Genomic DNA, 14,232 nt, shown 5'->3' with positions numbered 1-14,232 from the left:
TTTTAAACAAGTCTCATCCTCACCAAGGATGCATTTATTTGATCAATAATACATCAAAAAGAGTAATATGGTGAAATATTACAACGGTTTAAATATTACTACTGTTTCTATTTCAAATTTCTAAAATATAACTTAATGATGGAAAAGCTGAATTTTTAGTTTTGCTGTCACATAAGATCAATTTCATAAATCCCAGCTAAAAGTATACTTTTTTTTTAAATGGCAGTGTACATTCATTTATGTGGGAATATTTTGGCTACAGAGTGATTCATTTTTTTTTTTTTTTTTAAAGTAAGATTAAAAAAAAAAGTAAAGTTTAAATGAAAGGTGCTTATCTTTAAAGAGCTGTTGAAATATATACTGCTAAAAACTACTTTAAAACTGTCTGTAAGAATACTACTTTCTTTTTATCAGCCATGACAACCAGATGAGCTCAAGCCCTTTGAAAGATATGCACATGAAGTTTGTTCATAAATCCCAGCACTGAATGACTATGCATGTATAAAATGAATAAAGCAACAAGTAGTCAACCTTCAGAATTGTAGCTCAATCGGACATTCCAACCAAATTAACTCTATGCCAGACATATTACAGTGTGTTTATTTTGTTTTTGGCCTTTATGACACTTGTGTTTATATGGATAGTAGAGAGAGTACAGGAAGTGATGGGTAAACGATTAGGGCCCCGCTGAAAAAGCTTAACCAGCAGGACTGTCCTGGTTAACCAGATTAACCATGCCGGTCGATCAGATTAATCAAACTACAATGAGCAACCCAGCTCATTATACACATGTGCATGAACTGCTCCAACATACTGTATAGAGGCTTAAATCGAGAGTTACAGCTTGAGAAACACAGGAACAGATTGAACACATGATGCAGCCGCATAATACAAATGTCTGCTGAGAAATAAAAGCAATAATGATACCCTTCATTTCATGGAAATTACTGGAAATAGTTGACAAGCAAAACTAGAAACATGTCTCGTGTGAGGCCTGCCACCTTATTCAAGATGTTTTTCTCCTCTTTTACAGTGCTAGCATAAACCCTTTTACATACAGATTTGCTGAGCTGCTAAAGGAAACGCTGCAATTTGTCTTGTGCTTTGTTGGTAAACTTTAATAAATAAATAAATAATTCCTTAGACCATCTCAGCTGGGTATAATCATAATCTTGACCCTCATGACATCTTCCAGATAAAACGGTGAATCAGTCTCTCTGAAAAGATCAACAAGAGCACAAAGCACATGAGCGAGTCTAACCCCCGCCTCTGTCCTAATGGCTTTCTTCATTAAATGACACAGAGACTGGACAGACAGTTTTGTACATCAGAACTGCCCATTTAAGTCACTTTAAAGAAAGGGGAAAAGGAGAAACAACCACGCATAACCATACGAAATGCCACTTTCAGAAAGTGCTCCTGGTTCCTCAAAGTCCTCCGGGCTTGTGAAGTCTTCCAGACGCTCTGGATTACTCAAACTGAAGAGCAGAACTGTTCAAGATGAAACTCTGGCGGACCTTCCTCCGGGCCGCTGTGGTTTGTTGGACACACTCTTGTGTTGGGGCTTCTACAGGAGTCTAAAAACCCCTCTGTGGATAAACCGTTTACCTTGGGGGACATGCATAGGGTTGAAGAGCGTGCATGAGATTCGAGTTAGAGTAAGAGAAACTATTGAGAAGAACCTACAATGTACAGTCTCTACTTCCACAGAAACCCAGCAAGAGTGACCATATTGCACTGTGAAGGCAACTGAGTCAGTTCCAGCATCTCTCATGTCTGTTTAATGGTCTGAGAGCCCTGCTCCTATCACAGTGCATTCCCTCATTCCACACAAAGTGCCCTCAGCGTCGCTGGAAGGCTCAGGGGGAACTGAGGCAGCATGGCAGCATGGATCTTCCCCTTGCTGAAGAAGAGCTGATGGAAAAACGTAGGGCAGAGTGCAGTGTGGAGGGAGGTCAAGAGGCGAAAACTGGAAGGATTCATCGCTGCTAAATGCCGCTCACTCGCTGGGGTATGTGGGGTAGTGTGTTGGGGGTTGGGGGCAGCCGTGGCCCACAGGAAGGTTTGAGTGTCGTTCTGGAGGAAGGTGTTTCGAGAAGAAGTCAGTGTCCACTCCTGGTTGAGTATCATCGTAGATGTCACCTGAATGAGGATGAGAGGTGTTAATGGGAAGGTCTGAGGTCTTGTTTCCAAAACAAATACTACAGCCTTTGAATGCTTATGTGCATTTAAACTGCAATTAATTAAAATGTAACTATGTAAACATTTGAATCATCTGCATTGAGTGGATTTGATGAATAGGTGTTGTCCGTATGTTTGTCACTTTTCTTAAAACAATGAATTTAGTCAGTTCTTTTATGTTGCATCATAGAAGACTACATGTCACAAGGTTGTTGATAAAGAGTTTAATATTGTGATATCGGCATATTTCCTGGAAGTGCTACTTGCAACTATAACAAAAATCAGTTAATGTGGCTTTTAAAAATACATAGAGCTCACCTATACACAGTTCAGTCTCAGCGCTGGCAGTGTCTACTCCAGCCTGTGATCCGGTGATGTGGTGCCAGAAAGCACTTCGTGGTAAGATTGCTGTTGGGGTGCAGGGGTAGGACGTCCCCTCTGAACCCTTAGATAAAAGCTTGGGAGAGATAGAAGAAGAGAGATGGGAAAGAATTTCAATTAGGTTTATAATAAAACAAAATTATGGCTTTGGTTCTGGTTTTGAAAATTGTATGACAAGAAAATCAGTTGATTTGCCCTGGAGTCTCTCGAGCTTTGTTTTAATAAGCACTGTGTGTGTGTGTGTGTGTGTGTGTGTGTGTGTGTGGGCATATATGTACTGAGACCTTGAGTCATGATGTTTTTATTTAGCATAAACAATGTCATTTCAAATTAAATTATCATTCAAAAGAATGGGGTTGGTACGTGTAAAAAAAAAACTTGTATTGATCAAGGATGCATTAAATTAATAAAAAATGTATGATAGGGGAGATTTACATAGTGACATGTAATTTTTTTTTTTTCAAATAAACAATATTCTTTTTCATTTTGGATTCATAAAATAGTTTAAAAAAATAGCACTGTTTCCATAAAAATATGAACTGGCTTCAACTGTGATAAAATGCTATTTTCTGTTTAATGTTATTTAAAGGATCGTGCGACACTGATTGTTGCTGAAAATTCAGCTTTCCCACGACAGGAATAAATAATTTTTTTTTAATGTATTATAATAGAAAACACCTATTTTAAATCGCAATATTACTTCACAGTATTACTGTCTTTACTGTATTTTTCATCAAATAAAGGCTATGAATAAATATGAACTGTAGTGTATATCATAACCATAAAAAATGGTTATAACCATAAGCATTAAAAAGTTGAATCATTTTGAGACTGTTCCAAAAAAAGTATTTTGCACAAAGGAATTACTTTCACAAGGCCAGTGTCACATAATTCCTTAATGACCTAGATAGAAATTGAGAAGACCATTTTTTTAAATGTCTTCGTTTTAAATGTGTCAAAACTTTGTCTTTTTCTTGTTTTAAATTAGATTTTCAATCTGGCCTCAGGCTTTTGAACCCACTGCATGCTGTGGTTACCTTGCTGTTTTTTTCCATTTCCATGAGGACTCTCTTATGTTGCTCAGCTATAGCTAGAGTGGAAGAATGAACCCTTTGGTAGATCTGCTCTCCTTCTCGTGTCTGGAAAGTGTACAGGCCCTCCCCACTGTCACACATCCTAACAAAATACCAAACAACATATGATGAATAAATGTTGAACCGCAAAGAAAGATCCCATATGCTCCACATGCTTTGTGTGTTATATTACATTAGCCACTAGGGGGCAGTGTTACATCAGACTCAAACTTCTTTCTAAAACGCTCTCATCTTCTCTCTCAAAGGGCATCCAGCTGGCCATGTGAATCTACTTTTATTATTTGATCAAAGCAGTGAGGGAGATAAGAACACATAATCTTCCACTGATCTCCTTGTAATCCACTCAATAAATCCTTTTAGGAGGTCCACAGGTCAATGGCTCCCTCCCTCTGCATCCATGTTTCTCTTACATACACATGACCAGACTGAATTGAATAAACATGTCACAATCTTCTATCTTAAACATGTTTTACCTGCCAGCCTCGAAGGTGAAGCGTGTAGCATCCCGTCCATAGCGTCTAAGCGAGCAAAGCGGCCAGGTGACTAGCTTGGTGCGTGGGTTGTGAATGTCCCACAGGTAGATGTTTTCATGCGTGATCTGCATCATACACTCCCCGTAGATGTCAAGATTAGGGCAGGGCAACAGGAACACGTTAAAGCGCTCTGTAAGATAAAAAACACACAAGAAACTGATTGTGAAAAACAGGTATTTGGTTAACAGTTAAGTCACTACACTATAAAAACATGTAGAAAAAATCTAAATGCTACAGTAAGAATCTGTTAACAGGTTAAGTGTATGTTATGTTTAGATATATGGTGAAAAACCAAATGGTTTAGCATCACTTTCTGTAAAATTCTACTGCAAAATACTGACAAATGCTTTGTTTCTGCAAATTTAAATGATACATTTACTGTATAATTTATGATGAAAAATAGTGAAAGCACACAGTCCCTGTGTGAGACATCACAGATAATTATATCTGACATAAATGTGACCCTGGGCCACAAAACCTTAAGGTTATAAAGGGTAAATTTTTTGAAATTGAGATTTATACAATCTGAAAGCTGAATAAATAAGCTTTCCACTGATGTATGGTTTGTTAGGATAGGACAATATTTGGCAGAAATCTGAAATCTGAGGGTAAAAAAAAAAAAAAAAACAGAGGAAAACCGCCTTTGAAGTTGTCCAAATGAAGTCCTGGACTTCGGATATATTATAGATATTGGATATATTTACAGTAGTACATTTACAAAATATCTTAACTGAACATGATCTTTACTTAACATCTTTATGTTTTTTGGCATAAAAAGAAAAATGTATAATTTTGACCCGTACAACGTATAGTTGGCTATTGCTACAAATATACCCATGTTTTTGTGGTCCAAATCACAAATAATCCAATTTATTGTCATGGTTTATCCATGTTTATGGATAGACCGATTACAATGTATTATGACATCATGTGACTTTCTGTTTAACCCCTGTATTTTTATGAAGGTAATCAGAACGTTTTAAAGTTAAAAGGGCAATTTTGGATGTTCAAGTAGATCAGTGCATCATATCACTTAATGAAATATACAGTTGTAAATTGTAAAATATACGGGCATCAATTTTCCTGAACACGGTCATAATATTTTCACAATGCATTTCTGGCAACCCCAGCTGTTTTTATGTAAATGTAACCGCAAATATTCTACAGTTTAGATTAAACTAATTACAACCGTATTGTCACTAAAGTATGCAACAAATCTAAAGCCGTACTCATCATATAAAACAAGCTCCAGGAATCCAGCTCATAGGTAAGCACTAGTACAGATGGCTTTAGTATCTTACTGTACCTGTGTGTTCACACTGAACTCCAGCGGCCAGGAGGTCTGGTTCTCCAAGACTGATGTCATTAAGACGCGTCCCCAGGCACTCGATAGACAAGGTCTTGAACCACTCTTCAGCCTCCAGCTCTGTGAGAACAGGAAGATTCAATGGTGTCAATGAATACACGTTCTTTCAATGAAAACATACACTAGGACATGTGGTTCGCAAGAGCAGCACATCATCAGACTGCATAGACCGAAGTGCTAATATCAAGAATGAAAGCTGGGGCAGCACAACAAGCATTAGTGAAAGATGATGTACCTGAGTCACAGGTGAAGGTTCGAGAGGTGTCATCTGTAAAGACGATGGCCACAGCTTGCCGTTTTGTGTCACGAGGCAATCTTGTGATGTTCTTCACATTACTAATCTCTGTCACCTGTGTGGAAAAGGAAACCAATGCAACTCAGAAGTAGTGACAGAGCCTAGTTATTCAGAAATGCTTCATTTGCATCATTTGGAAAGGCACTTGTGCTCTCTTAATCATCTAATTTATCTTTCACGGTCTACAGCGGGTTGTGGGAGCAGCAGAGTGCAGTAAAGAAAGGCAAATGAGAGCGATAAACACAGAAAGCAGAGGCCTGTGAGTCAGCAAAGTTAGAGCTAATCGTGAGAGTCTGTGCGTGGATACTTTTATTCAAGAAATGATCTGTTTACACACTACCGGTCTCGTAATCTCGCCCGCCAGCTCTCGCAGTATGAATGTGCTCTGCGTGGCTGTTAGTATAATTGGAGAACTAAAGTGACACTTGAATGTTTTCCTTGAATTTTTCATTTCTCCCGTGACATTTTCAGGGCTTAGATTAGACCTCATTGAGAAGTTTACCTTAGGACAGGCTCTGATGTAGGCCGACTTCTCATCAGGGTACTTTTCCAGTCTGCGAGGTCCTTTACTGGACGACTTCTTAAACACCAGCCAGCAGCGCCGATAGATCTGAAACACATGTGCACATAATCACACGGGCTCCAAAAATAACACTCACCAGAAGTAGAAATTGGTCTTAGTGAGTAAATCAATTGGATAACTGTTAAGTAACTTTTAGGCTTTACAACATGGTATAAAATAGGAATGCACTGATAAGCCTATCAGTTTATAACGGCAGAGAGAGAAAAAAAAAAACAGAAGATTAATGCTAACACTACTGATATCAACATTATTTGATCTATATAACTAAAAAACATGGAAGCATCAGAACAGTGAACTGCATGAAAAATGGATATTCCATTTGCTTAAGATTACATTTACCAGTGTTATTAAATGATTAATGTTGTTAAATATAAAATTTCAGTGGTTTAGATAAATGCAAACATAATCTAAATGTAAAAATATGGGAAATTATCTTGTACAATTAAATATCAACTAAAACATATACACTACTGTTCAAAAGGTTTGTATGTTTAAAAAAAAAAGTTCTTTATATGCATGCATGCATGCATGTATGTATGTATGTATACATTAATGTCTATTATATTCCCCAAGGCTGCATATATTTGATAAAAAAACAAACAAACAAAAAAAAAAACTCTCTTTCAGGATACAAGTAACATGTATCATTTATCATCAGTGATAAAAACAGTTGTGCTGCTTAATATTTCTGTAGAAACCATTTATTTTTGTATTCTTTGATGAATAGAAAGTTCAAAAGTGCAGCATTTATTTAATCTTTTGCAACATAACACTAAAAATGCCTTTACTGTCACAATCGATTTAATGAAAGGAAAAATCATTAAATAAAATAACCACAAACTTTTGCATGATAGTATAAATAAAAATAAAATAAAACACTAGTACAATATAGCAATTGACAGGACATTCTTAAATATCTATTCTAGTTAAAGCAAAACAAACATTTGATTTAGTCATTGATTTGACATTTTTGTGTCTGCTTGTTCTGCACTGAGAGACTGGATATTATATTTTATTGTGCTGTGTGTGGCACAGCGACCTACGCTTCACTGCAAATATATAAAAGGGTAAAAACAAAAAATACTGGTTTAGAAGAACATTTCTTTCCAAAGCAAAAACAAGTCATTCTGCTGGATAAATATGCTATTTGCACAATAGGAAAGCTTCTAATTAAACCTACAGCAGTTGTGATCGGTCTTTATCTTTTGTAAACATTCTCTCTCCCTCAATTGACCCTGCGGCCATAAAAGCTATTTTCTGTTTGTACCTCTGATGTCCTTCAATGACACATCCTACAGTTGCCACGGTAACCCCCGTCCATTTAGGCAAGTGCTCCAGCCAGTCCAAGGCCCGTCCCGCTCTCTATCATCACTTGTTCTGAGCAACATCATTTCTACATCATCTATTCAACAACCATTATGACCCTTTAGAACAGCATCATGTATAGGTTCGGCAGCTCAGCTTTACCACTTCCTTTGTCTTTTCGTGCCTTTAGAGAGAATTAAAGTCAACGTGTTTAGATTCTCGTCAGATTCCCTGGCGGTCAGACAGTGTTTTAAAATAAAGTCATAAACATGGCATTAGTCATCAGACAGGCCTGCATTGCACCTCAAATACGACAGAGAGGTTTAACAAGTGAGTCCACACGCTTTTAACCACATTGCCTGTGAATGAACACATCAATAGCTGATTTATACTAAAAGGAGTCCAAAGATAAAAATCATACCTTTGGAAGTTTCATGCAACTTACAGCGTGTCGGGTTTCCTGCTGAGATGACTGATAGAAAGCTGAACTGAGCTGATGAGCTTTTGTTTTTATCATCTAAGCTGACCTCAATGTCATTGCCACTCGAATGCTTGGACCAGTATTATGGAGAAAAGGAGAAAGTTAGCTGCATGGTTTTCCATTCACAGCAAGTAAAAGATTGATCCCTTGTTTGCATCATATTGTCCCCCGAGGTTCAACTAATCCTCTGTAAACAGACTGTGCAACAGCATCAGCAGAGAACAATGACTGAGTGTGTGTGTGTGTGTGTGTGTGTGTGTGTGTGTGTGTGTGTGTGGGTGAGAGGTGCCCTTTCTCACTGTTGCTTTACTGTTTGTATATCTGTCAGAGCAACATTAATACACAGCTACATATGCATATACACAAACCAAATACGATCCATCGTGGTATCACTTCCTTTCTAAAGAAGTATGTGATAAATATGATTTCCATTGAAACTGTTTAGTTTATACAGTTAAACTGAACTTGGATAGCAATTTAACTGTTAACATGTAACTTTGTATAAGCCACCACTGTCATCAAAAAGTAGTTTTAAATGAAACAAAGTGAACTGTTTGATGGAGTTCCTACACTACTGTTCCAAAGTTGGTGAGTAAGAATGTTTTGATAATTATTCAATTTAGCAAGGATGCATTAAAATAATGAATATGGAGGTTATAGAAACAGCAGCATTTTTTAAATAGTCACTGTGTTTACTGTCACTTTTTCCCACAAAAAATATCAGTTTCCATAAAAATAGTAAGCAGCACAACTTATATAATAATAAGAAAAAAATGTTTCTTGAGAAGTAAATCAGCATTATAGAATGATTTCTGTAGGAATCTGCAGGATCCTTTGGAAATATGCTGATTAATAGTGTATTAAAATAGTAAACAATTACTTTATATTATAATATTTCACAATATAGCTTTTTTTTTTACTGTATTGTTGATGTAAAATTTAGTTTAAATGCACTGCAGTTTGTATGGTGTTTGTTGTAATTCTAATTCTGCTTTGGTTCTTTTGGATCTATTATTATTGACAAAGCAAATATGGCCATGGTAATTGACATTAATTTATTGCTTTTAGCTGCTGTATGTAAGCAATAAATCACTCTCTAAATCATACCACATTACTGAATATTAACACGACTACAATAACAGTGTGATTTTGGATGTCATTTTGCTCAGTTATTAACAATAACTGAAGTAATGATGTTCTTTTTTGACAGAAACCATGGTAACCATGCAAATTTAGTTTCAGGGTCAAACTTTTCACACTATATTGGTCCTTTGTATGAAAATGGGAAGTTACCATTATATTGTTTTGTTTTCTGTGAAAACATGCTGTAACCCTCAAACCTCTCCATGGAGAATAAATCATCATAGCAGTCAATGCAAATGTGTTGGTGGAATAATGCATGGAGGACTCAAAAACACTTATCTCAAGTGCTTACTGCAGCTTAATATAAGAGAAGAAGAAGGAGGAAGAGAGGGAAGGAAACAATAACAGCTTATGAAGGCACAAGGAATATTCAGAGTTTAAACTGAAGCACTGAAAAGCTTTACTTATTGAAAAAAAAAAGGGGGAGATAAAACAGAGGCAGAATGTGCCAACATTACACAAGATAATAAGCCTGTAATGAGTCTGTTTGCCCTGGTATGAATCCATATCTGAATTTTTTGTCAGCTGTTCATCTCTCATCTGCTCTTCCCCTGAGATGTGACAGAACTCAGTCTGGCATCCTAGGATGGTCAAAGGAATAATGACACCATTGTAACAACAGTTGCTATGCTTAAAGCTAAAATTAAACCACTTCCTCTCAGGCAAGACTCAAACGGCAGCTTACTGACTCTGTCCACTGAAACCTGTTGGGGATTTTCTGAAACTGCTCTAAAATTCAGTTTCTGTCTATGTCACAGAACTACTGCGTCACTGTAGCTTTAGATCTTTGCTTTGTCCCTCAAAGATGCATAGCAAAAATAGTATTGCAATGTATGTCCATTAGATTTTTGGCCTTTATAGTCTGCATCGACCAACACCCTCCCCATCTAATGTCTTGGGTTGTTTCGTAATTGTGATGCCTGGTGTTGGGCTGCTTACGATTGCAAATCCACTCAAAAGGGCTGGCAGTGGCTGAAGAGCAATTAGGGTAATTCCAGCATAGCAGCGAGGCCGGCGGTACGGGGCTGCCGGAACCCGAGCAGAATGCTAAACAGCACTCTGATTAGTCTGATTGGAGCTCTTGGTCCCTAAGTGGACCGCAGAGATAGACAGTGAGAAAGGGAGCGAGAGATAGAGAGGCATACAGTCTGGCTAATTAGCATCCCTAGAGGTGCACAGGGAGCTTGGCGAGGGAGGTGAAGAAGAGATCATAAAGAGGAAGGGTGTGACGAAAGGAGAGACTCTTACGAGAATCGCCCAACTGCTTGATGGCAACATGTATGAAGGCATAGAAAGCAGGTGGCACCACAGTGTACAATTAACCATAATAATTTGATGCAACAACATTAAATTCTATACGACATGCCAATGATTACATTTACATGTAGGCTTCTGTAAGTGACTAGCATCATAGTGAAGGTATACATTTTATAAATTGGGAATTGAACCCATGACCTGGCCTTGATAGCACCACATTTCTACAGTTCGACAGCTACGAGCTACGTCTAAATATGACAATTAATTTCATGTTATGGCGAGTTGGCGACTAATAAATATTTTGTTAGAATTTAAAATAACACTATTTCAAAACATTTTAAAATGCTATTTATTGCTGTGGAGGCAAAGCTGAACATTAGCAAGCGTTGAAAACAGCTGTGCTGCTTAATATTTCTGTGGAAACTATATAAAGCTATAAATATTTATAAATATACATTTTCACAGCCCTTCAGCAGAGTTCCATTAACTTTAATATTATCCATGGTAGTTATTAAGTTCCACAATTCCATACCACCAATACTGCAAATTTATTTTTGTTATTGAAATACCATATGACTTCAAGGGATAGCTTCTAGGGGTTGACCAATTATCGGTGCCGATATTAAGCATTATTATATTATTACGTTATCAAACGTAGTCATTTTTTAAACTGCTTTGCTTATAAAATAATTGAAAAACATTTAAAGGTGCAATGTGTAATATTTACAACAGTCTATTTACAGAAATGCAATATAACATATATAACTATGTTTTCAGAGGTGTATAAAGACCTTTCTCAATTAAGCAATATGTTTTTATTACCTTAGATTGAGCTATTTCTATCTATATACACCGCGGGTCACCTTACATGGAAGTCGCCACCATGTTTGTACAGTCACGTTGTAGTTTTTGAGAATAAAACACTGACACAATTCTGTACAAGTACATTAACATTCACAATAACACTGATTTATTGAATAAGTAAATATAATTCCTTGATTTACCTTTGAAAAAGAAAGTCTCATTGCTCTCTGCTGTTTTTACCGACGATATCTTTACCTGTGTCGGCCACTGTAGCTTCTCTAAAGGGAGGGGTGAAAAGGTGACTGAGCCATTGATTGCAATTCGCAACCTCACCGCTAGATGCCATTAAAAATTACACAATGCACCTTCAAAATAACTTTTTGGTCAGAGCCCTTGTTATTCTTAATTTTGACATTCATTTTTACATCATACATTGGTTCAAAATATCGGTTATCGGACTTAGATCTGTAATAATCGGTAATGGCCTTGGATCTAAAAGATACATTAGTTAACCCCTAATAGTTTTCTGAGCAAAAATAATCATAAGGCTATTGTAAGAATAACTGAAACTTGTTTTTATGCTTTCAAATAATTAGACATGCTAAAACAGAATTTGGTAACAATAAAATATAATGTTGGAAAAAAACATTTAATAGGGCCATAAATGTAATATTGTTAAACTTTTAATAAATTGATCTTTCAATTTCATGATTTTAATTATTTTAGACATGCTTTTTGATTAATAAAATATAATTTTACCATTAAAAAGGAGTCAAAAACAAAACAAAACGCCAAGCCGTAAACCTAGGGGAAACACTGGTGTGTGTGCACGAGTACATCCTTGTATGTGTATATTATTTGAAGGCCAAGTGCCACTGTTGTGTTTTTGTACTGTTAAATAAAAGACAAAATGTTTAAGTATTGTAGCTATTTTTTTCCTGTGGTACCAACTTGGTATCAAGTAGGGCTGCACGATTAATCAAATGTGCGTCATGTATGTAGTCAGTCTAAGCTACAGGTCTGAGAGAAAGTTACAACCAAAGTCAAATATGACTAAGATCTCATTGACCAAACCCTTCTTTAACAAACACAGCAATTGCTAAATAAACCTGGGTGGTCAAAGTCTTGCAAAATATTTACCACCCGCAGTCAATACAACTCTCAGATGGATAATACAATGAAAATGCTATAATGTGGGAGCTTTTAGCCAATGAAAATGGATTAGTTAGAACACAATCTTTCTTCCAATCTGTGGAGGCTAGTTCCTCTACATCCAGAAAAAGCAAGAGAGAGAAGGATAGGGCTATGTCATAGCTCTGACACAAATGCAAATGCCGCCACGCACTCACTGCTTCTGCCAAATCAGAGCAGAGGCAGCAGCATGGATGTAAATAGTATTAGCTGTGCATAAGCGGGGATTTACGATATTGTGCTTGGATTACGTGCACTAGCATAATATTAAATAGACGAAGAAAATTGACTTACAATTAGGGAAGCCATTTGTTAAACAATGACAGAGAAACGGTGCCTATTTTGAGTTTGCACAGCACAGCAGAGCAAAGTAGAGAGACAAAGACAAGCACACATACAGACACCAGATGTGTTAATGAAAAAGGAACAAGAAGAGAGAGAAATGAGAAAATTAAGGAAGAGGAGAAATAAAGAGGAAGGGAAAATGGGAAAATATGAACTCCTCTTAGATTATTTAGCACTGCGTTCCCCAGGGGGACCATGTGTCACAACCCCGCTGCTGCCACAGTAACCACAATCCTGCTGACTACATAATTCAGCCATCGACCTGTGCATGAGCTCGAGAGGCACTCAGAAAGTCACTAGACATGGTAATATTGGAACTTCTTAGACATTTCGAAACATCAATGCAGCTGGCTGATCAAGATTGATTTCAGCAGTGAAATAGTTTAAAAGCATATGCTTGTAATCATAAAAGCATATGTGGAGCAGGAAAACAAGTAATGGAAAGTGATTGTAATGCAAATAAAACAAAGACAAACATGCTAATGAAAAATGACAAGTATAATGACAAAAAGAAAGTTAAGAATTTTTTTTTTTTTTTTATTTTCAAAGGGATATTTAAGTACAACTAACTGGGGCAGCAGAGGAAATGCTATCAGAGCCTGTGAGATTGAATCTCCTGTCAGAGGACGATTGTTAAGCTGTAATAAGGTCTCTGGGCCAGAGATGAGGTTAAATTAGTAGTATGAATGTAGTCCCCCCACGTCCTGCACCATTACTGCTTCACGAGGCTCTTCCAAGGAAATAATTTGCTCAAACTCTTCAAAAACATACAATTATGCAGCAAAATGGAGGCAATATATGTTGATAAAAATGTCTAGTCTGATCTGAATGAAATGTTAAACAACATGAATAATACTTGGATGTTCTTGATGCTACATACATAAATGCTGTCATTTGTCTTGCCAATCACACTCTGTTAAAGTAAATGCTATCTGACACAAATTGATATAATGCTTGGCTCCAGTATTATTATCATTAACAGAAACTAATAAAAAAAAGGAAAATATTTTCATTAACTGAAATTAAAAATAAATTAAATATATAACTGTGAAAAACTTAACTAAAATATTTTTTAATATAACAACACTAAATAAAAATACTAAAAAAGGGAAAAAATTTAATAGAATAGAACAAAGATTACAGGTACATCTCAATAAATAATAATGTCATGGAAAAGTAAATTTCAGTAATTCAACTCAAATTGTGAAACTTGTGTATTAAATAAAATCAGTGCAAACAGACTGAAGTAGTTAAAGTCTTTGGTTCTTTTAAG

At 36.5% G+C, this 14,232-nt stretch overlaps 1 protein-coding gene across 1 annotated transcript in view; it reads right to left on the bottom strand.

Annotated features, from left to right (window-relative positions):
* Positions 1–584: 584 nt before the first annotated feature.
* The window catches only part of LOC127961034 (docking protein 4), a 40,155-nt gene continuing 26,507 nt past the window's right edge, over positions 585–14,232 (bottom strand). Inside the window, exons 3-9 of the mRNA XM_052559961.1 lie at positions 6,353–6,460; positions 5,791–5,905; positions 5,496–5,615; positions 4,130–4,319; positions 3,600–3,738; positions 2,500–2,638; positions 585–2,142 (exon numbers count right to left, since the gene is read on the bottom strand). Coding sequence (XP_052415921.1) covers positions 2,000–2,142; positions 2,500–2,638; positions 3,600–3,738; positions 4,130–4,319; positions 5,496–5,615; positions 5,791–5,905; positions 6,353–6,460 — 954 coding nt within the window. The 3' untranslated portion in view covers positions 585–1,999. The remainder of the gene's footprint in view (positions 2,143–2,499; positions 2,639–3,599; positions 3,739–4,129; positions 4,320–5,495; positions 5,616–5,790; positions 5,906–6,352; positions 6,461–14,232) is intronic.

This window comes from Carassius gibelio, chromosome B7 (genome assembly GCF_023724105.1).
Source record: "Carassius gibelio isolate Cgi1373 ecotype wild population from Czech Republic chromosome B7, carGib1.2-hapl.c, whole genome shotgun sequence".
Classification (NCBI taxonomy): Eukaryota; Metazoa; Chordata; class Actinopteri; order Cypriniformes; family Cyprinidae; genus Carassius; species Carassius gibelio.
Note: the sequence above shows the minus strand (reverse complement) of the source record. Positions and strands in the feature narration are given on the sequence as shown.